The 22,495-nt window shown below is 37.3% G+C and overlaps 2 protein-coding genes across 8 annotated transcripts in view; one reads left to right on the forward strand and one right to left on the reverse strand.

Annotated features, from left to right (window-relative positions):
• Positions 1-2,578, forward strand: part of DNAH7 (dynein axonemal heavy chain 7) — a 233,335-nt gene extending 230,757 nt beyond the window's left edge. For both annotated transcript variants that reach the window (XM_077884754.1, XM_077884753.1), the window contains one exon: positions 2,179-2,578. In XM_077884754.1, the coding sequence (XP_077740880.1) occupies positions 2,179-2,385 (207 nt within the window). In that variant the 3' untranslated portion in view covers positions 2,386-2,578. The remainder of the gene's footprint in view (positions 1-2,178) is intronic.
• Positions 2,575-22,495, reverse strand: part of SLC39A10 (solute carrier family 39 member 10) — a 136,538-nt gene continuing 116,617 nt past the window's right edge. For all 6 annotated transcript variants that reach the window (XM_077884755.1, XM_077884760.1, XM_077884756.1 and 3 more), the window contains 5 exons: positions 20,828-20,948; positions 19,225-19,593; positions 18,016-18,096; positions 10,503-10,693; positions 2,575-5,369 (listed from right to left, as the gene is read on the reverse strand). In XM_077884755.1, the coding sequence (XP_077740881.1) occupies positions 5,211-5,369; positions 10,503-10,693; positions 18,016-18,096; positions 19,225-19,593; positions 20,828-20,948 (921 nt within the window). In that variant the 3' untranslated portion in view covers positions 2,575-5,210. The remainder of the gene's footprint in view (positions 5,370-10,502; positions 10,694-18,015; positions 18,097-19,224; positions 19,594-20,827; positions 20,949-22,495) is intronic.

Consider the following 22,495-nt stretch of genomic DNA (forward strand, 5'->3'; position numbering starts at 1 on the left):
TGTAAACAGTGAAAAAATCATCCCCAGAAAAGTATGGTGAAGAGGTGAAGAATACATGGATAACATTATGCACTAAAAATGCCTATGAATAAACTTACCCAAGGAGGTGAAAGACCTGTACTGTGAAAACTATAACCCATTGATGAGAGAAATTGAAAACAACACAAACAGAAAGATATTCTATACTCATGGATCAGAAGAATTAATAGTTAAAATGTCCATACGACCCAAAGAGACCTATAGATTTTATGTAATCCCTATCAAAATACCAACAGCTTTGTTCACGGAACTAGAACAAATAGCAAAATTTGTATGGAACCATAAAACATCCTGAATACCAAAGCAATCCTGAGAAAAAAAGAACAAAGCTGAAGATATCACAATTCCAGATTGTGAGGTATACACAAAGCCACCTAATCAAAATAGTGTGGTACTGGCACAAAGACACATAGATCAACTGAACAGAATAGAGAACCCAGGAATAAACCCAAACTTACGTGACTAATTAATCTACCATGAAGGAGGCAAGAACATCCAATGGGGAAAAGACCGTGTCTTCAACAAATGGTGCTGGTTAAACTGGACAGCTTACATGCAAAAGAATGAAACCGGACCATTTTCTTACACATACACAAAAATAAATTCAAAATGGATTGAAGACCAAAATACAGGACCTGAAACCATAAAATGCCTAAAAGAAAACATAGGCAGTAATCCTGTTAGCATTGGGTTTACACCATTTTTCTAGATAGGTCTCCTGAGGCAAGGGAAACAAACTATTGGGACTGCAATAAAATAAAAAGGTTTTGCATAAAACCATCAACAAAACAAAAAGGCAACCTATTGAATGGGGGGGGGGGGAGATATTTGCAAACGATTGTATCCAATAAGGGGTTAATATCCAAAGTGTATAAAGAACATATAACTCAAGAGCAAATAACCAATTAAATTGGAAAACTGTCTGCTCAGGTCCTCTGCCCAAGACCACCTACACATGGTAAACAGAAACATGAAAGGATGCTCTCACTGATCATTGTGGAAATGCAAAGGAAAACCACAATGAGGTTATCACCTGACACCTGTCCAAATTGCTAGAATCAAAAACAACAACAAACAAAACAAGAAATAGCAAGTGTTGGCGAGGATGTGGAGAAAAAGGACCCCTCGTGCACTGTTGGTGGGAATGCAAAGTGATGCAGCCACTGTGCAAAACAGTATGGAGGCTCCTCAAAAAATTAAAAATAGAAATACCCTGTGATCCAGTAATTCCACTCCTGGGTATTTACTCAAAGATAAAAACACTAATAGAAAAGATATGATTATTGCAGTTATTTACAACAGTCAAGGAAGCATACCAAGTTCTATTGACAGATGACTGAATAAAGATGTGGATATATATGCATATATTATATATAATATTGCATAGAATTATTCAGCCATAAAAGAATGAAATCTTGCCATTTACAACAACATGGATGGACCTAGGGGGTATCATGGTAAGTGAAAGAAGTCAGAAAAAGAAATGGCTTATGATTTCACTCATGTGGAGTGAAACAAAACAAATGAACAGAGAAACTCAGACCAAAAACCCCCAGACTCTTAAAAGAGCAAATCGGTGGTTGCTACAGGGGACATGGGGGGTCAGGGAGAGGGTAGATGGAATAGATAAGGGGGGTTAAGAAGTATAAACTTGCATTATATAATGAGTACGCAGATGCAAAGTACAATATAGGGAATATAGTAAGATCGCAGTAATGATATTTGGTGACATTTGGGGAGTACACTTGGTGAGTGGAGTGATGCACGGAATTGTCGAATCATGTTGTACACCTGAAACTAATATAAACAATTATATTTCAACTTTTAAAAGAGCTAAAACAATTACAAATGTTTCGAACAATGGCAGCAACTGCTTACAAAAAAGTAAAATCCATTTGGGCCACAGAAATTTGCTGATATTGGGATGCCCAGGTGGCTCAGCAGTTGAGCGTCTGCCTTCGGCTCAGGGCGTGATCTCTGGATCCAGGATCCAGTCCCACATCGGGCTCCCTGCGAAGAGCCTGCTTCTCCCTCAGTGTGTGTCTCATAATTTGCTGACATAGAACTTGAATATCCTATTAGGTTCAAATATAAATGTAATGACCTTGACCTAAATAAGTTTTCTGCACTTTCTTCCAGATGTGGCTAAAGCCCTGTAAGAGGGCAGACATACCAGAACGACCAAGCTATGTTGCTCCGCTGTATAAGACAAGTGAGCGGAGAGGAACATTATCCACCACTGGCCATTCTACAAATTTTGTTATTGCCATGACTCTTCCCTCTGATCAACCCATGGAGCACTGGATTGGACGGGGTGTAGCATTATTATGTCAACTTAATTCGTAATTAGAAGATACCATTTCCCTGTTACCGTTTTCTTGTTAGATGGTTGGTTGAGTAGTAAGTATAAACACTTGGGTTTAAGTCAATTTCACTAAAGCTGTACTTATAATTTTATGTGCAAATGCAGCCTAGATTTAAAATGACTCCTACTTCAGTGTAAGGAAATGTTCTGAAATAAAACACACTGGTACATTTACTCTTTCTGAATAACTTTATTTTGGGAGAGTTCCATAAGCATTAGGAACATACATAAAATGACACACCACTGTTGACAATGAAAAAAAAAACAGCATTTGATCATATCCAGCTTTATGAATTTTTAAAAAATGATTCAGTTACAAACAAACAAAAGTTTAGATATTTTAGCAAGTATCACCTTGCAGGACCATAATCATATTTAAGCCACTGACTGTTAATGGAAAAAATTCACACTGCATCTAGTTACTATAGTATTTCTACGCATAATCACAGCTGATTGAATGCAATGTGATATACACCAAAATTCATATGGATGTCACACAGTGACAGCATTGTACAAGTAACATTAATGACCTCCAACACACACGTGTTAAATTAGACTGGTCAAGCTAAATGGAATGTTGGAGCCAAACAGAAATGTAGTGGAATTCAGATTGTCTAGTAAGACTTGAAACTATACATTAGAATGATGTGGAAACTAAATGATGGTGGAACCCTAACAAAATACTAGCAGCAACTGTTACAGCCCTCTTAATAGGTTAAAAAAATCTAGCAGATGAAGATAATACCACTTTTGAGAGAATATAAAACTTTAAATATACTTCAGCAGAACTTGTTTGCTTTAAACCAGACCTTTAAGACTGGGAGTATATTCCAACTGTTGCTTTTTCATAAAAGTCTTAAAATTAAGCAGATTTAATGCTGGAATGCAGAAACCTCCTTGGGTATAAAAATGCAAAAAAGAACTATAAATATATCTTGGTTCAGAAAGCAAGATATTTTAATCACTCCAAGTTGGCAGTACTAAATAAAATATCAGCACCTTTTAGCTAGGTTGCTTGAAGGGCCAAGCAATGAGATGAGGACTGTGCTAAGTCAGTGCCCAATGCGGAAAATATTCTATGTGGAAAAAAACAAAAACAAACCAACCTCTACTTATTACAGGAGGCCTTGGAGAAAGCCAGGAATAATTTTTCAAATTCAGGCATAAATCAAGGCAATAACACCTAAGCTTCCTTACTTACAGCATAAAGAAGAAACACTGGCAATACTCTTACTACCTGGATACATGTGCTGCTCTCAAAGTTTTATTTTTTTGTTTAAAGTTCATGAAGTAAGAGGAAAGGAGTTGAGGAGAGAAGGAGGGCGAAATGCAAACACTCTAAATGGAATGGAAGGAGTTTGGCTCTTAAATATTTGAACGTTACGATTTTTAAAGCAGCTGCATTGGTAGCCAAGCAGATTAAAACAAAGCTGCCTGCACAGAGTTCAAATACAGTTTACCTGGCATAAATGAAGACCATGTGGCACCAGATGTAAACAGAAAGCTACATGCAGTATGACTAGTAAACTACAAATTATTAGGCCAAAATGCAGGATCAACATGGCTTGCACTTCTCACAAGTCACCCGATTGTGGTGGAGCAGGGCACCTCTCCGGACCAGTCCCCATCAGGCACCAGCAGCGTATCTTGGCACAGAAGGATCAAGTGGTTTCAGCTGCGTTACTAAGTGTCTCTTCCAAGTCACCTGGGACCGGGACACCATGGCATCCATGGGGATTATCCTCATAACCCTTTCTAACCGATTGTGGACGTGGTAAACCTGGGTTCCTGCCGGTCACGGCGTGTGTTCTAGGTTCCAGAACCAGGCCGGTAAAGCAATGCATTACGTTCAGAACTTAAATTTCCCAAATAACTAGTTAGTACTGTTAATATAGGAAAACTGAATATTTAGACCATGTTTGGGTTCTTCTATTTTCTGGTATCTCCTAGAGGGTTATTACATTTTTAACGAAAAAAACAAAAAACAAAAACATTTTACCACATGCTGCAAACTCCCTGCCCCCACCAAAAATCCCCAAACAAAAACAAAATTGAAGTTTGAAAGAAAAAACAAAACAAAACACCCAAACACCAAGTATAATATTAATACAAAGAACCTTTCATTAAACTGAAGCTCACACAAACATACAATCACAAAGTTCAGTAGTTTAGGCTGCAAGTTTAAACACTATGCCAATATATACAAAAATAGTAACTCTAGATTCAAGAATAGGGCTTTTCCCAACGCTAAGTTCATACGCTAACGCAGCCTGAGCTTTCCTCTAGTTCCTACAGCCTACTTTATGCAGTTTCAAAATTGTATCGAGTTGATCCCCATTACCTTAGGTATGTATGTAACTGGATTCAAGGACACTACAATTCATTTTTAGCACAAAGAAAAGTCTGCCCCAAGTCCATTTAAAATATTTTTAAAGTTTAAGTGATTTTTTTGGTTCAATTTCTATTTCTGCATAGCCACATAAGTTTCTACTACCAAAGAGACTACTTTAGTGTTTTATATGATTATTTTTTTTTTAAAAGTCTGAATCAAACCTATACCAACATTGGTTCATGGAGTCCCATTTTTCTCCTTTCTTTATCACAAGCTTTATATCGTTAAAAGATCCCTTTCGCACAGGGAAAAGCAGTACTGAGCACCAGTCTTTTGTGGTTAGGCTCAAATCTATGGAACTTGTAAGTAGTGCAAGCCACCGACTTTTCTTTGAGCAATGTGCATACAGTACTAGGAACAGATGCAAAGCTGCATGGTAACATTCTCGTAATCCACAATGATTACTGGGAATGGTTAAAACTGGAGGTCAAACACAATTTTGTCTTCATAGAGGGCAATCACCAGCATAATGGCAAATCCAAACAGCAATCCTAAATTCTGAAGAATGAATTGCCCCACTGGACAAAAGCCATGTTCTTCATTGTCACCATCACCATGCAACATTTCTGGAAGCTGGGGGGAAAAAAAAAAGACCCGCAGATTCTTACAAGCAATTTTGGGTAATATTCTGCTTAATTTTTTTTTAACATTCTTCTACTTTAAACTAATGAATAAAGCATAACTACAAGTAGAATTATTCTATTAAACATAATGCTAACCATGACACGTGTTTCAGCCAAACACTGACAAAGTTTATGCTCTAGCTATGTAGTAAGTAAATGCTAAATCTGTTCCCCCCCCTAAACCCTGAACAAATGCAAATATATGCACTAGGTATATATTTAAAGTTACCATTCACTGACCTGGTCATTTATGACATTTGCTTTATGCTAAAGTAGAAGACAACTTATTATTGCCAATAAAACTCTCCAGGAAAGACCACAATTCTCAGAATCACTGAAAATGTTAAGATTCTTTGGGGAGATATCTAGTTCAAAACGGTTTCATTTCTTTACCATTTCCATTTAAAATTCTCCTATCCAACTGCATGTGAAAGCATGGATGGACATTTACAGACGGCTCCTAATTTGTTATTTCTATGCCCTTAAGCCATTATTTTCCTTGCAAGAATAGAGAAAATAGTCTCTCAAAGCTGTCCAGCAGGACTGCTACCAAGTGGCTCTCACTGCCTTCACAGGGTACTCTAATTTCCCTAAACACGATAAAATTTCAAAAACCTGAATATTTCCAATACCTTTAAAGGCACAGTTCTTTGAAGTTTATAGTTTGATTTCTAAAGCATAAGCATATACTAGTAAAGAATAATACATACTTCAAATATAAAACTTGTCTTTAAGTAAATAAGATTTGTTAAAGAAATGCATGTGCATTATTACAAGCATAAGGTCCCTCCACCCATGTCTAATCAAAATTGTGAAAGAACTGCTACTTCCACATTTCATTTTCCTGTTCTGTGTATTGTTTTTCAAGTTTGCAGTGATTATCATCAGAACGATGACACTGATAGGCTACTCTCTTAGACTCTAAGCTTTACTCCAAACAGTATCTGGGTGCTTTTCGGTTCAGAGAGGAAAAATGCAGCATTAAGAACATAATGCCTGCCTAGGAAGAAGCACTACTGTTCTTATTAAATAATGAGTACAATTAATCCAACTGCCATATTCTGACATTGCAACAGTATATTTAACAATCCCCTCAGGGCCCTACTTGAGAACTACTTCATGCTGGTCATCTATTTTGTTCAAGAGTCTATGGCAGTAGCACATAATGGCTGATGGCAGTTACTGTTCTTTTTGAGCAGAGTTAAGTAACTGTGATAGACACCCCAGAGAGCAGAGCTGATTAACTGTCACAGAGACTATATGGGCTACAAAGCCTAAATATTTACTGTCGGTCCCTTTACAGACAGTTTGCCAACCTCTGGATTAAAACTAAACCCGGCAACTTCCCACCTGTGGTTCTAGTAAGAAGACTTTTTTTTTTTTTTTTCTCCTTTTCTCAAGTTTTTATCATGACAAAAAACTTTTACATCTGTCTTTCCTGAACACTGAAGCATAAGTAACATACAGGAGGTTTCACTGAAATGTCCCCTCTAGGTATGTGCTCATACCAGCCAGAAGAGGCACCTTGTCTTCCCCACATTAAATTCAACCCTGAACGCCCACATCCATATTCGTTGATCATAACCACAGTGAAGAGCCAGCTGTACCTACTGGTATAGCCATACCTGTTAAAATGCAACAGTGCTTCCAAACTGGCTGATAAACAGCTACTATCCAGAGCCCTGAAAACCAGCTGGACACTTCCACTTGGAGTCTGAAAGATACCTCAAACTAAAACTGCTGGTACTCTCGCTATCATACTGAATAACTGTAAATGAATGAAAACCTCTCTAGTCAGGGTCTTTCTAAAACAAAAATATCATGTCATTGTTGCTTAAACCTTGTAATGGTTCCTCAAAACTTACAAGATAAATTCTCATTTTTTTTTTATAGCACTGAATTTTATGTGACTCTCATTATCTGGCCAACATCTATCTGATGACGGTGGATGTAATTTTTTAATCCATTTATTTTTCCACTTACCATGAGAAAAAAAAAATTTGTCATTAAAATTCTAAAATATATGTGGGTAGTTTTCCCTCTTTGACATTTAGGGTGTTTCCAATGTAATTGGAAAATTACAAATGCTGCTGCAAAAATACTTTAATACAGTTTTATTTTTGTTTGCTTGTTTTCTTAGCAGTAGTCATGTTAGGTTATTTCCTCAGCATACAGTCCCAGGAGTAGACTCACTGGTTAAAGGAACAATGCTATTCATTACTCTGCTTTCTCATTTGCCCTTTCCTCTTGCTTCTAATAAACTCTTCTGTAGCTTTTAAGATTCAGCTCAGATTTCCCATTCCAGAAAAACTTCCCTCATTTTCCCTCCCATTTTTAGCCAGCCTCTCTCCGTAGTTCCGCAAACATGGTGCACTATTCTATCATAAGCCATTATCAGAAGAATTCTAATTAATAGCTACTTTTCTTCTTCATTAGACTTTAAGTCCTTACTGTAAAGATTATCTTTCTTCTTTTTTACATCTTCAGCTTCCTAGTATAAGAATTAACTCATTCATTTTTCATTCAACTAACTGTGACCTACTTCTCTAGGAGTAAATGAAATACTACCAAAAAAGCTTACCCTCCCAGAACTAATCCAAGAGGGGATACAATGAGCTCAATAAATAAAATGCTTAGTGTGCTATTAATAGATCGAGATACAAGTGCAAAGGAGAAAAAAAGTAAAATAGGAATAGAGGGGTAGAGGTTGAAATTTTAGATGGGAAGCTTCATAAGGAGTGAGGGAGCCAGCCAAGAGGATGTCTGCAGGCAAAATATTCCACATGGAGTGACCATCAAGAGCCAGGCCCCTGAGGCAGTGTGCACCTCCTGGGGGCAAGGGAGAGAAGATGAGGTAAAGTCAGAGTAATGAGGGAGTGGGCAGCCTGGGTGGCTCAGTGGTTTAGCACCGCTTTCTGCCCAGGGCGTGATCCTGGAGACCCGGGACTGAGTCCCAGAGTCCCAAGTCAGGCTCCCTGCATGCAGCCTGCTTCTCCCTCTGCCTGTGTCTCTGCCTCTTTCTCTCTCACCCTCATTCTGTCTGTCTCTCATGAATAAATAAAATATTTTAAAAAAGAAAAAAAGAAATGAAGGAGAGGCAAGAGGAGGGAGAGGAATTCACAAGGAGCCATTGAAGAGTTTGAAGCACTTAGGTGACAAGACTGTTGACTCAATGTCGTAGACAAGTCAACAGCAGAAACAGGGAGAGTTAGAAGACGGGGACAGCAGAGGTAGTTAGGAAGCGGAGGTCTCCCAGGACCTAGGATGAGCCAGAGGTGGAGCAGACAGAGAAGAGAGCTGAGTCAAAGAATAATAATCAGGGTTTTGATCTGAGCAACCAGAAGAATGGAACCATCATTTATAAGACAGAGAACCCTATAGAAGTTGCTGGTCCAATGAGTTAAGGCTGGCAAATCTCAAGAGTTGGGCTCTAAACATACTCTAAGCTTACAGTTCCTGGCAGACATTCAGGGAAGCAGGTGGAGTTAAAGAAAAGGTCTGGGCTAAAGACATAAATGTAGGAATTACTGGCCATTAAATTTTTAAAGTCATGAGACTAAATGATATTACCTAGAGGGCCCTCACCAGCATTTACAGGTGGGGAGAAGAGGAAGGTCAGAAAACAAGCTGAGAAAGGCCAGAAAGGTGGTGAGCCAGTAACAATGGAGATGTAACAAAAGCAATCTGGCCCAGCAGTTGGGGAGGACACCTGTTGAGGCCAGACTCAAGAAAGAAGAGAATTAGAAAATAAGGGTGATTTGCATGACAAAGAAAGAAAAACCGGTAGTTGAGGACTAAAATGGAAACTGGAGGGCAGCCCTGGTGGCTCAGTGGTTTAGCACCACCTTCAGCTCAGGGCCTGATCCTGGAGACCCAGGATCCGTCCCACTTCGGGCTCCCTGCATGGAGCCTGCTTCTCCCTCTGCCTGTGTCTCTGCCTCTCTCTCTCTCTCTCTCTGTCTCTCTCATGAATGAATGAATGAATGAATGGAAGCTGGAGTTAAGAAAATCCCTCCCTCCTACCTCTGTAGGTGAGAAGTACAGGAGGTTTAAATGCTCATAGAAATGATCCAGCAGAGAGGGGAAAATGGACACAGAAAGGGGAGAATTTCAGGGAGTTAGTAAAAAGGGACAAGCTCCAGGGAGCGGCTGTAAGGAGCTGACATCAGCGAGGAGAGGAGAAGAGAGGAGTAGAAATGGTGATGGGAACAGGTGGGAAGTTGTCTCCAAGGCTTCAGTATTCTCCTTAAGTAGGAAGTAAGGTAACAGGCTGGGCATGGAGACAGGAAGTGAAGTGCTGGAGTCTAAGACAAGACCAGGAAATGGCGAACTCTAGGTATAGAAGGTCAACGGTTTTTATTTTTTGTTAATATTTTCTAAACTTTCTACTACAAGCAGACAATAATTCTGTGATTAAAGATTAAGGTTATATAATTTTGAAATGAGACTAACAGATCCAATCAGGAGGAAAAGTGAACATAATATCCAAAGACAAAAATTAATCAAAATGCTAGTTCTACAAATATTTAACATATTTAAGATACGAAGGTAAAATTAAAACTATTTGCTAGTTTTATGTAGATTTTAGATTATATTTCTTAATCTCAGATTAGAAATTAGATTTAGATTTGTTAACTTTAAAGTCAGAAATAAGGAAAATTACATAAATCCCTAGGAATATATACCACTTTCTGCAGAAGACTGGCTTCCCTAAGAAGTGTATTATTTATTTGCCATAAAACAAGCCCAAAGAATTACTCTACTAATAATAACAAAGTACTTACATCCTAATGTTATAAAATCTACAAAGTATATAATTATCTCTAAATGTTGATGATTACACTTTGAATACTAATATCCCTGCTCAAAAATTCTCGGCATCTCAATGGATTTCCAAAGAAATCTTCCTACTTAATTTTAATTGTCTTTCTCTAACAGACTACTTAGGATATCATATGTTTTAAAATGGGGCATGTATTTTTAAAAAATAGTCTTTCAAACTACATCCAAAGACTTCTTCCATTTTTTGGAAGGTGCATTCTATTTACAGATTTAGTAGTAACAAAAATACAAAATATCTTACCATATCCACCAAGGCTACATAAAGGAACATGCCTGCAGTGATTGCAAAGATCCAGAGTGTGATGTTATTGGCATACTGACCAACAGCTGTGCCTATAAGCATGCCTATGTAAGCCATCATGGCAGAGAGGAGGTTGTATACAATTGCTTGCTTTACAGTCATGCCCGCTTTAAGAAGAACTGCAAAATCACCTGCAGTAAAGACATAATGTGAGAGTTTTACAACCATAGGCTTTTACACACAGATTTTAGGGAAAAAAAATTAGAAAACAAAATTAAGAATTGACATAAAAAGATAACACCTTTAATAACTGAAACTTTGTTATAAAAATTTATTTTTTTATTTAGTAAATTAAACCCAATATGTGTAAAACTTGAGTAAATCTCAACAGGCATGCTACTCAAAGACAGTCTGAAAGGTTATATATGATTCCATTTATAGGAGATCTCAGAAAGGTAAAACTATAGTGATGAAGAACATGCCGAGGTTGCCCAAGGCAGGGGTGGGCAAAGGGTGTGACTACAAAGGTCCTGCATGAAGGGACTCGTTGGGATGATGGAATTCTTCTGTATCCTGACGGCAGTGGTGGTTGTTAAAGAAATCTATATACATGTTAAAATTCAAAGAATGTACATCAAAAGGGTCACTTTTCTGTAGAATGTGAAATGTAATTTTCTTAAAAAAGATCAGAAAACATAATAGAAAAAAAGAACTTGGTCACTGCTCTTCCTGTAACAAAGTTCTCTACTCTGATCTCTGCCCTATTTTCAAAGGGAAATGGCCTTAGAAAGAAGAGAGGTAACAGACTCTTTAAGAATATTGTATGCTGTTTATATTTGTTTAGTTTTTCCAGAAAAAAATTAATCTTAATTCTAAAAATACTAAAAATGTAAAAATAGAGACTTTCTCACTCGTGTGTCAATAGTTGGGACCACTAGAAAAAAACGTTAGATAGTGCTCAGAAACTTTACTAGAAAAACAAATACTGCTAAGAAATAATAGTCTTAAAACTAACGGGTCAAAATCAGTAATTTCAACTAATTAGAACAACTCTTTTGTTTGTCTTAGTCACTAAACGTACAAACATTCAATCAGTCATTGAACACTTAGCAGTGCAAGGTATTACTGGAATACTGGGGCATCTCTTTACCTTAAGAACCCATTTTGGGGGCACCTGGCTGGCTCAGTTGGAAGAGCACACGACTTGATCTCAGGGTCATGAGTTTGAGCCCCATGCTAGGGCTTGAGATTACACACACATACGTACATACATACACTTTCAAAGAAGGGATCTTAATTTTATGTGACGTTTTCTTTTTTAATTCTTATGGTCACAAAGTTCTAATTTATAACAGATAGGAAGACATTAACAGAAAAATTAGCTGGGAGATTATCTACCAGTGGCTTCTAGACTGCTATTCTCCAGTTTCTACCTAACATTACTCTCCTTGCATCTTTTCCTAAAAGTCTTTTGTCTTTTGGAATATTTTCCAAATATTTCTTCACAGTCCTTACCATCTTTTCATTTTTAACAAGTCTCTTTTGTGTAGAGTTAATTTTTATGAAGTTCATTTATTACTTTATTCCTCAATGGATCATGCTTTTGGCATTGTGTCTAAGAAAACTTGCCTAATCCAAGAACACAAATATATTCTTGTATGTTTTCTTCTAGTGATACAGGTAACCCCCACTTTTCAAAAGTTCACATTACAGCCACTTCACTTTTATTAGAGACCTACATTAGTACCTGCTTTCCTTAACAAAACCAAACAAAACATCTGAAGAGGATATTCCCTTTTAAGAAAAAAGAAAAAAAGTGAAAACAGCCTTTGTTTTGCAGTGAGCCGCTGTGCAGGCGGCATGCACCCCGAGCGGCCAAGAGCGGCCCACCCAGCTCCTTCCCCAGGAGAAGACTTTGTGCATCTGTGCTTTATCTCTGTTGTGTGCCTCCAACAGCAAGATGTCTCCTCAGGTATCAAAAAGCCTGCGAGGTTATTTTGTGAGTCTAGGAATGCCCCAAACCCTCTCCATATAAATTAACAGCAAATCCTTCTAATTTTAAGCCATTTTAGCTTACAAAAGGTTTCAACAGGGACACTATTTTGGATAGCAAGGGAAACCTGTATTCTATTTTTAAATATTTTATTTATTAATTTGGGAGAAAAGTGAGAGACAGAGCGTGCATGCAGAGGCATGGGGAGCAGCAGGCAGAGGGAGACGGAGAAGCAGGCTCCCCACTGAGCAGGGAGCCTGACCCGGGGCTCAATCCCAGGACCCTGGGATCATGACCTGAACCAAAGGCAGACGCTTGACCAACTGAGCCACCCAGGCACCCCAGAAACCTGTATTTTAAAACTTTTATCTAAAGAGCATCTGAGTGCCTTAGTCCAAGTGTCCACCTGTTGATTTAGGCTGGGGTCATGATCTCAGGGCCATGAGATTGGGCATGTTGAGCATGACGCCTGCCTGGGATTCTCTCTCTCCCTCTGCACCGCTGCCCGTGTGTGCACTTTCTTTCTTTTCAAAAAGATCTTTTCAATTTAAATCAATGATCTATTTTTAGTTCTTTTGTCCTGTGTGAGGTTTTTTTTTTTTTTTTGCTTTTTGGGCCTTTTTCCTGCTACTAAATATCCAATTACTACAGTAACATTTGTTGGAAAAACTATCCTTTTGATATGGAATTTCCTTTGCACTTTATTGAAAATACTCTGGCATATACATGAGAATTCTACTTTGTTCCAGTCAATTTTGCTGTCCTTTTTCAAAATTCTTCTGGCTATCCAAGTTCCTTTCCCTTTCCACAGAAAATTTTGAAAAACCTCATTTGAAATAGCTTGCTGGTATTCTGATTGGGAATGCACTTAAACTATAAGGAAGATTGCCACCTTAAAGATACTGAATCTTCCGGTCCATAAACCTCATATACACTCTTCACACTCAAGTCGCCTTTGATTTATTTTGTGGTGATTTGCAGTTCTCACCATACGGATTCTATGTACATTTTGTTAGATTTAAACCTAAGCATTTCATGCTTTTTGGTGTTATTATAAAAGTCCTTATAAAAAAATATCAATTTCCAATTGTTCATGGCTAATATATAGCAGTATAAATCATCTCTGTATAATGATCTTGTGAATGAATTATTTCATTTAAAATCTCTTTGTCCTTGTCTTATCTTAGACTACAAATTATCAAAGGTATCTATCTGCATATTTTTCTCCCTTTTTCTCCACCTTTCTCAGTAAGAACCTGTATAAACATTTCAAAAGGGGATCAAAGAATACAGTTGGGACTTACACCAAACAAGCAAATCTGTTCATCTTTTGAGACGTCAATATGCTTTTCTTTCTGCTGACAAAAGATATCATTAGCAGCACAACAAATGAGGTGTGCCTGCCAAAGCTGTTAATGTGATCCAATGCTATAATTATGTTAACATCTGCTAACATCAACTATTGAGATTTTTTTAAAACAGATGTGTATTTTATAATTCTTTATTTTTGTCTTAAATAATGTATGTGTATACTTGTGTATGTGTATAAATCTATATAGTGAATGTTCAATTTTCCCTGGACAATTGAGCACATTATGAATATCTTATTTGGAAATTCTATTTACCCCTTAAATATACATGAGAGGAAAGGAAAAAGTGGATAGCACCATAGCCTCTCTTGAGCGGCATCTGAATAATAAAGATACGCTTATTTATCAAAATGTTACCTTCTTTAAATTAGAACACATTACTTAATGTTAAGAGCGTTTGGATTATCTGCCTTTCTGGATTATCCCCAATCTCATTTCCCTTTCATATGTTCTTATACAAGTTTTCTTACAAATAATTATTCAAATTTTTATAGCTCCTTACTGAAAGAGTGTGGGGAAAAAGTAAGAGAGAATCCAACAGTAATACTGCAACTTACTTAAATTTAGCTATATAAGTTTTGCAAAAACAGAAGAATAATAAATTCAGGCAATTTCATCCATTACCACACTCCAGAGCAAACATGCAATGAGAGACAAAGGTTTTCTATTTTCTCAAATGGTTTCAATTTCTGCACACCTCTTGGAGTGAATGTCCCTGAGCTGTATATCACTCTAAGGCTTAAAACTACAATTTTTCCTATCGCATTCCTAAGAACAAAACCCCCATCTGGCACACCATTAGAGAAACAGCAATCTGTTTAGAAGAGGAAAAATAAAGCTTGGAATTACTAAGGGTCAGTTTTTCATGCATTAAAATGTAATTTAAACACGTTTTCCCCCTTAGGCTATGACTTCAGTATAAAAATCTCAGAACAGTTTTATGAATTCATAATCAAAAATTTAACTAGGGCCAAAGGGGTTTTAAATCAAATAAATTATCCTGGAATGTGATATAATATGCTGCTTTGACAATATCTTAACCTGTTAACCAGGGAGAAGATGTCTCCCCTATGTACCTGCCATGTTTCTATCTCAGCATCAAGGGAAATCATCTTTCCCTTGCTTGGGAGCTTGAGGAAGATGTTTCTATACCTCTTTCTCCAGATTCTCTTCCTCTCCAAGTGAGTAAGAGTAGATAACCAGAGTAGGGCATTCATCTCGGCCTATTTTGCCAACGTGCCCATTACTGTGCCTTAAAGGCAAAAAATAGCCTCTACAATTTTTTTTTTTTAAACACTTCCTACCTTTATATATCACCTCCAGTTTTGCTTTCTTCCCTAGGAGCCTAGACAGCTAGAATATGGAGTTTATATGGATTTGGTACTAAGCATTGGAGGGAAATTTTCCTTTTTCTTAAGGTTTCACTCCTTTCCTGGTAGCACAGTTCAATATACTTTAAAAGTTTTATTTTTATTTATTTATTTTTTTAGAGAGAGTGCAAGCACGTGCATGAGCTGGGGGAGAGGGAGAGATGGAATCCCAAACAGGCACTGTGCTCGATGTGGAGCTAGATGTCAAGACCGTGTGATCATGATCTGAGCCGAAATCAAGAATTGGACACTTAACCGACTGAGCCACCCAGGCGCTCCTCAATATACTTAAATTGTTGTTTCCTCTCATAGCAGTAATAACACCTGAACTTCTGGTTTGTGGGTAAAACAGGTAGACTTAGGGTCTAATGTCTCACTGAGGAGTCCTGGCCCAAGCAGAGTTCTAAAATTCAGTTTTTATAAGAGCTCTGCATTGGATATCAAGGCCTTACCTAGCCATTATATCTGTGCTGCATTTGTTTTATATGTGACTATCATTCCCTGTGTGTCACTCTTTCAAGGAGAAACTACAGAGAGATAAAGGGAGTATGTGGTAGGAAGGCAACCATCCCTAATCTCCAAACTCCCTGCTGTCAATAATCACAAAATGGCAAGACCGACTCCATTCAGGGAGCAGTAAGTGGGTAGGAAGGGAAGCTGAAGGTTTTCCCAGTATACTGTGACATGTGTGTAGGACTATCCGAGTCTATCTCTAAGCAAGTTCGAAAGAAAAATGGAAGGTTAAAATTATTAGGCAATATATAACTCACATGAAAACTGAGAGCCCTGATTTGTATTGCTACGGAATACAAATATGGCAGATTACTCTCTTACTAACATAGGAAAGAAGCGAAGAGAAGGGTATAGACAGTATCTGCACACAAAGAACCCACATTTTAATGGGGAAGACATCTAAGTTGGATATATAGTAAGTACCAAAAGAAAGACCTACTGACAGTAAGTGATAAAGTTTAGAGGAAAAGTAACCAATGCATGGGATACCAGAGGACAGTCCTGAAGTCAGGAAATAAAGACTCTGAACATGATTAAGTAGGGATACAAGTAGCAAGAGAAGCCAAAGAGGAGAAAGGTAGAGGCAGAGAAGCAGGTTCATGCACCCATGGTACGTTTGGTGAATTGTGTCTGTGTGAAGTGGAAAACATGCAATAGCAAGTAGAGTGAGGCTATAAAGGTGGGCAGAAAGGAAGGTCGCTGAGAGGAACACTAATGAATCTCAGCTTCTAACGCTCTATGTAAGGGAAGCAACCGAAAAATTCTGATTAAAGAGCAAGTCACATTTGAGAAGCCATGCTTAGGATAAGGTATACGAGATGGACTGGACAGAATGAAACTAGATATAAATACTATGGAAATTATCCAAGCAAAAGACAATAAAGACAATGATGGTTTAGTCTGGTTTAGGTAAAAAACGATGGGGCATGAACCAAGACATAAGATGTAAGACCACATGCTCGGATCCCTGGGTGGGGCTCAGTGGTTTGGCGCCTGCCTTTGGCCCAGGGCAGATCCTGGAGTCCCAGGATCGAGTCCCGTGTCGGGCTCCTGGCATGGAGCCTGCTTCTCCCTCTGCCTGTGTCTCTGCCTCTCTCTCTGTCTCTCATGAACAAATAAATAAATAAATCTTAAAAAAAAAAAAAAAAAAAGACCACATGCTCAAGGCTGGCAAAGGAACAAAAACTCTAAATATGGAATCAAGGCTTAAAGAATCAGGACCAAGTAAGCACTAATAAACTGTTCTCCGTTTTCTGAGCAGTTAATAATTTTCTAAGAAACTTATAAACTCTTTCTCAGAGTAAGCAAATAAGGGTACTACTATCAACAAAAACACAAATGACAGATGTTGCATAGTCAAATTTAAGAAAAATGTTAAACTAGCAAGAGCACATGAAGAAATTATTTGCACTCAAAAGATGGAATTATTTTTTCTTTCTAATTAATGTCATCTCCACATCCCTTGGATATTTTCTATGTGATGAATGCATGTTCACATCTAATGTTTTTCAATTTATAGAAAAAAAACAAAACACATGAAGAGAAACTTAAAAAAAAAAAAAACCATTGGTAAATCAGTAGGAGCCTACTAAAACAACAAAATCCTATCACTTTACACCTATCATGTTGACAAAACTTAAAGAACTTAATGCCAAGTGTCGGCAGGGATATGGAAACACAGGAACTCTTCGGGATTGCTGGCTAGAGATTATACTAGTTTGGCCATTGTGGCTAGTAATATGGCTCTTCTTAGGCACGTACATCCTAGGACCCAACAATTCTGTTGCTGGGTACATGCCCAAAAGATGTTCTCACAGGAGCCTAAAGGCACTAAGTCTACAGATGTTCAGTGTACAGTGGTGGCAGGAAATTAAAATCTTTGGTGGCAGGGAATTAAAGGCATGCTGTATCCAATACTAGGTGCTAATAAATATGTAAAATGCAGTAAATGCATAACTTTTGAGTATTGGGTAAAAGCAACATATTAAATTAACTCATGATAACCTGGATGGAGTTTAAAAGCATAATGATAGTAACATAAGGTAAGAAACAAATGGGATATAACATAATACATAAAGATACAAACATACAAAACAATGTACATTTTTAAACATGTATAATGCAAATTATATAGTACAAGAATAGTGACATTTGTATTTGCCATCAGCCATTTTTATGTTTAACCTCTCCAAAATTTAGATGCATTTATAATTGAAGAAGTCTTAGGTTTGAGGTAATCTGGTGAAATTCTTAAGGTTATATATTACCTAACTCATGTGGCAGCTCATGACAAAAGACAGCTATCGAAGTACTGATTCCTCCCGTCAATCCAGCACTGAAAGCTGCTCCTGAAGTGGAGGACAGAAAGAAAATCAGGTGATGTTTACTTCTGCTTTTTCCATTTTCATTAATAATGACAGGGACAGCCTCTGTTGCCTGCCTAAATTTCATAATATCTGAGTGACTAACACTTATCTTACACTGTATTTTTTGAATATATAAGTGAAGCACAATGGGTATATCACCCCCAGAGAAAAAGCTACTCAATGAAATATTCCCTGATGATTTCTCCATTAGGGTAGCCTTCTAACTCACTAAAAGCTTGGGCGTACTAATGCTTTTCAGCATTTCAGTCTTTGAGCGGAAGTCTGATGCTAAATTTTTAAGTCCTATAAGTCTACGATTATATTTGCTCTCTCATAGAAATATTTAAAGATACTTAAATGGCTACTATCCTTATCTGAACTTTGCCGGGTTTAGAGCATACAGGCTACAAAGTACTATTTATCTGATGATCTTGAGAACTGAAATCAGAGTTATAAATGCATTTGATTCTCCTAGTAAAATTCTTTATTCTCTAACATTGACAGCAATGGTAGATTAAAAAACGTGGCCTCTCCTTTCTGAAAGAAACCAAAGCCTACTTCTGAGTCAAGTCTGGAAAAGAAGATCATGCATTTATACCACATTTAATAGTCTCCTAACTGGTAATATCAGTTTACAGTAGCAAGATTCTAATACAGTATTTGACTTTGGCACAACAGATTTTTAACATGTAAATTTTTCTTCACCTTTTCAAAGACAAAAACATTATTAAATCTAGGACTGAAATTACATATTCAGGGTCATGTAAATGTATTTGAAAATAAAATGCTAAGGTAGCCTTTTTCATATGGTGACTATGCCTTGAAATGTTATTAAAGTAGTGTATTACAGACACTTGTTTATATATTCAAAGAAAAACTCCGTAAAATTACATCTGTATGCCCCAAATAAACTTGTCAAAAACATTAACCTAGCCTCTGGGAAAAAAAAAAAAAAATCAAATGACTAGAGTAATGTATAACAGTATACTTGTTAACCTCCAAAAGTTAATCTTATGTACTCCAATTCGTAATATTAGTACTAAAACTGTGGACGAAGGAAAGTGGTCTTAAGGAACAACAAATGATAACCCAAGGTTCAAGCGCACTTACCGATCGCTAACCCATCGCTGAAGTTGTGGATGCCATCCCCCATGATCACCATCCAAGCTATGTTAGCTATCCCTGTTTCTTTGAGATCAGATCCAGAATGACAGGGCCCATGAGAATGATGAGAATGTTTGTGGTGCCACTGATGGTTGTGTTTCCTCAGCACAGTTTTACTCTCATCGTGGTGGTTGTGGGCAGCAGCATGGAGATCATGCTCGTGAATGGCATGTAATCCATCACTGTGAGAATGGTCCATGATTTTCTCCTCTTCCACACAAATGTAATTTTTAGGAGGGGATTCCTGTTGACCTTCTAAATCTGTCAGTTCGGTTTCATTAAGTCGATCTTCAGAAACGACCGAGTCATCAGTTCCTACATTTATAATAGCAAAGGATATACTTTATCAACAAGTAAATGAATACTTCTTAGCTAATTTCTTAAACCCAGACGGAACAGCAATGCAATGGACACTTCTTAAGTGAATGTCTTTTAAAAGTCCCAAGTAAATGTACAAATGCTAATGAAACAAATACACATGTGTTCACACAAAAAACAAACTGAGGTTTTGAGGGTCCAAAAGATGAACCAGATGAGGTAAGTAAGAGCACTGAGACCAAGAGCAGGCAAAGTGAGAACTGGCAAGCATGAAGACCCTGAAACTTAAGGAGGACGTCATAAACGGCTGGCAGGAATCAAAGTGTAGCAAGTCACTGCAGCATTTATAGGACAACACGATGGACCCAGAATATTTCAGAAATCCTTAAAGGAACCTTGAAGTTTACCCACTCTAACCTCCTCTTATCACTCAAGAAAACAAAGACAAACTTTAAATAACTGGCACCCTCCAATGCTCCGCCTATCTGAAAATGTGACTTAGGATCATTACCAGAATCAAATTCAGAAACTCGTAGGTGGTAACAACATCTGAGATGTACTTTTTTTAAATTGAGGCTGGCCTCCCACCTAGTTTTTTAAAGCTATTTATTAGGTGACAAAGAGCCTACTACTTCTCAAATTGTATTTTGCAACAGAGTACACACTTAAGAGTCTTGTCTGCTCCTTTTCTGAAGAAAATCATTGGTATATTCAGGGGAAACACAAGTTCAAATGAAAAGGTAAAATTAGATTAAAAAAAATGTTTATGTTTCCTTGAAAATTGTAAGCTACCTCATAGCAACTACCAGGCAACAGAAAGGATGAATGGATGAGCCGAGACTTTTTTTGTATGGAGACCACTCTCCGTCTTCCATACGAAACCAATCACATATGGAGGGCGTGCAGATTTTCCATGGCCAACAACTACAAATAACACAAGTACACCACTTACAAAGCCCTTCTGTTTCATTTTTTTTCTCCTGTAAACTAAAGTGCAATATGTTCCTTGCCCTGTGATATAATTAGTCCCACATTCCAGTTATCAGTAAGGCTGAAATAAATAAAACACTAACAAAATCACAAGATACACTCACATTTAAAGAAATACAAGTTAGAAACTACTATTAGGGAAGTTACAAAAACAAGATATTTCAAACATAGGCACAGTATAGAAGCAGTATTTCGATTTTTATATTTTAAAAGTTTCTCTTTAGTCAGAACTGTTGTCTACCGGCAAGAGGCTTGAGCTGAAGCCAGTCAGCATCTGGTGTATTATTTAACTTATGATCTGAAAGTTTCCTTCCAATAGTTGATTCTTCTGTGTTCTGCTTCATAAACCATTTCTGTTTTCCCTGTAAAGAATCTAGTATTAGTATCAAATCTGCAGCCACAATTAGCAACAATATTCACTTGTTAACATCTATGGGGAAAACTGGTAGTAATACTTTATTCATATATTTAGGAAAAAATATGAAAAATTATTTTAGAAATTTATCAAGGGGTCTAACTAGATAAAATATCCAACAAAATTTCTATGTTGTTTCCTGCCCCCTCAATACTCAAAGATGCAATTCAACTACTTTGAAATACAAAATGGGGTACCATATTATATGAAACTCAGAACACAGAGTACCATATTATATGAAACCAAGTGAAATGTGTGAAATGTATTTAACATCTGCCTTATTTAAGAGTGTACAGGAAATAGGAAGTTCCAAAAACATAAAATTTATTCCTCTAAATTTTGTTTTGTTGAATGCAATCTTCCGTTTCCCTAAATGTGACATAATGATCAGAGTTACACTTGAGTTAAAGTCTCAAAATTTGGAGTTTACTTCTGTGAGACTTGGGCATAAGAATACTCATCTGTAAAATAAAAATGATAGATTCTTAGGATTAAATGAAATGTTTATGAAAATCACCTATCAGCAACGGACTCTTCACAGCTTCGCAATAAAGCTAAGTTTTCTTTCTCATCTAATCTATCCTCAATTATTAATAAATTCTAATGATTGTACTTCATGGTTTAGGTTTGAGTTTCTTTCCTATCTTTTTAATAGTCTGCTTTTTCCCTTTATCAGTATAACTATGTAACTACCACTGACCACTCTTCCGATTTAAATTTCTATTTCCAAAAAATAAAAAAAATAAAAAATAAATTTCTATTTCCAATCTATGTAAATTTAAGAAAGCAAATAAGCTGTGCCCTTTTGATCAACTGAATACAAGAGAGTGATGATGGGTCACAGTTCCAGGACCGGTCTCAGGGCAGCCTGGCACCTTTTGCTTTCGCTCAGGGAAGAAACTGTTGCTGTGAAGAACCTCAGTACAGACCCTCAAGAGGCCATGTGGAGGAGCACCAAGACACAGACAAGGACCATTTGTGGGCCTTCTACATGCCCTGTCCAGGCCAAAGCAGGACAGCTGAATCCTGCCCAATTTCCTCACAAAATTAAGAGAAATAATAAATTATTGTTATATGCCATTAAGTTGTGGGTTTTCCTGCTTCACAGCAGTAACAGAAACTGGGGAAACATAAAATGTTCAAAAGAAAGTAATGGAAATAACCTAAAGAGAAAAAAAGAAACTGCAGTCATGAATTAAAGAAGAAAAAAACCGGGGGGGGGGGGGGGGAGGGGGCGTGGGGGAAGCCAGTAGTAGCAGAAAATGCAAATACTAGCTGGGATTCTGTTTTACTGCTTTGGTTCTGATTGTCCACTTTCCAAAAAACTTGCTCAATCATTACCCTCAAAACCTCAACTTGCCGAACCTGGTCAGCATCTAATGTATTAATTTATGCTCTGAAAGCTTCCTTCCAATAACGGACTCTTCTGCACAGATGGCCAAATGTCTGTTCTATTCAAATATCACTAATTCCCTTTCTTCAAAAAATGCAATA

This window comes from Canis aureus, chromosome 36, assembly GCF_053574225.1.
Source record: "Canis aureus isolate CA01 chromosome 36, VMU_Caureus_v.1.0, whole genome shotgun sequence".
NCBI lineage: Eukaryota > Metazoa > Chordata > Mammalia > Carnivora > Canidae > Canis > Canis aureus.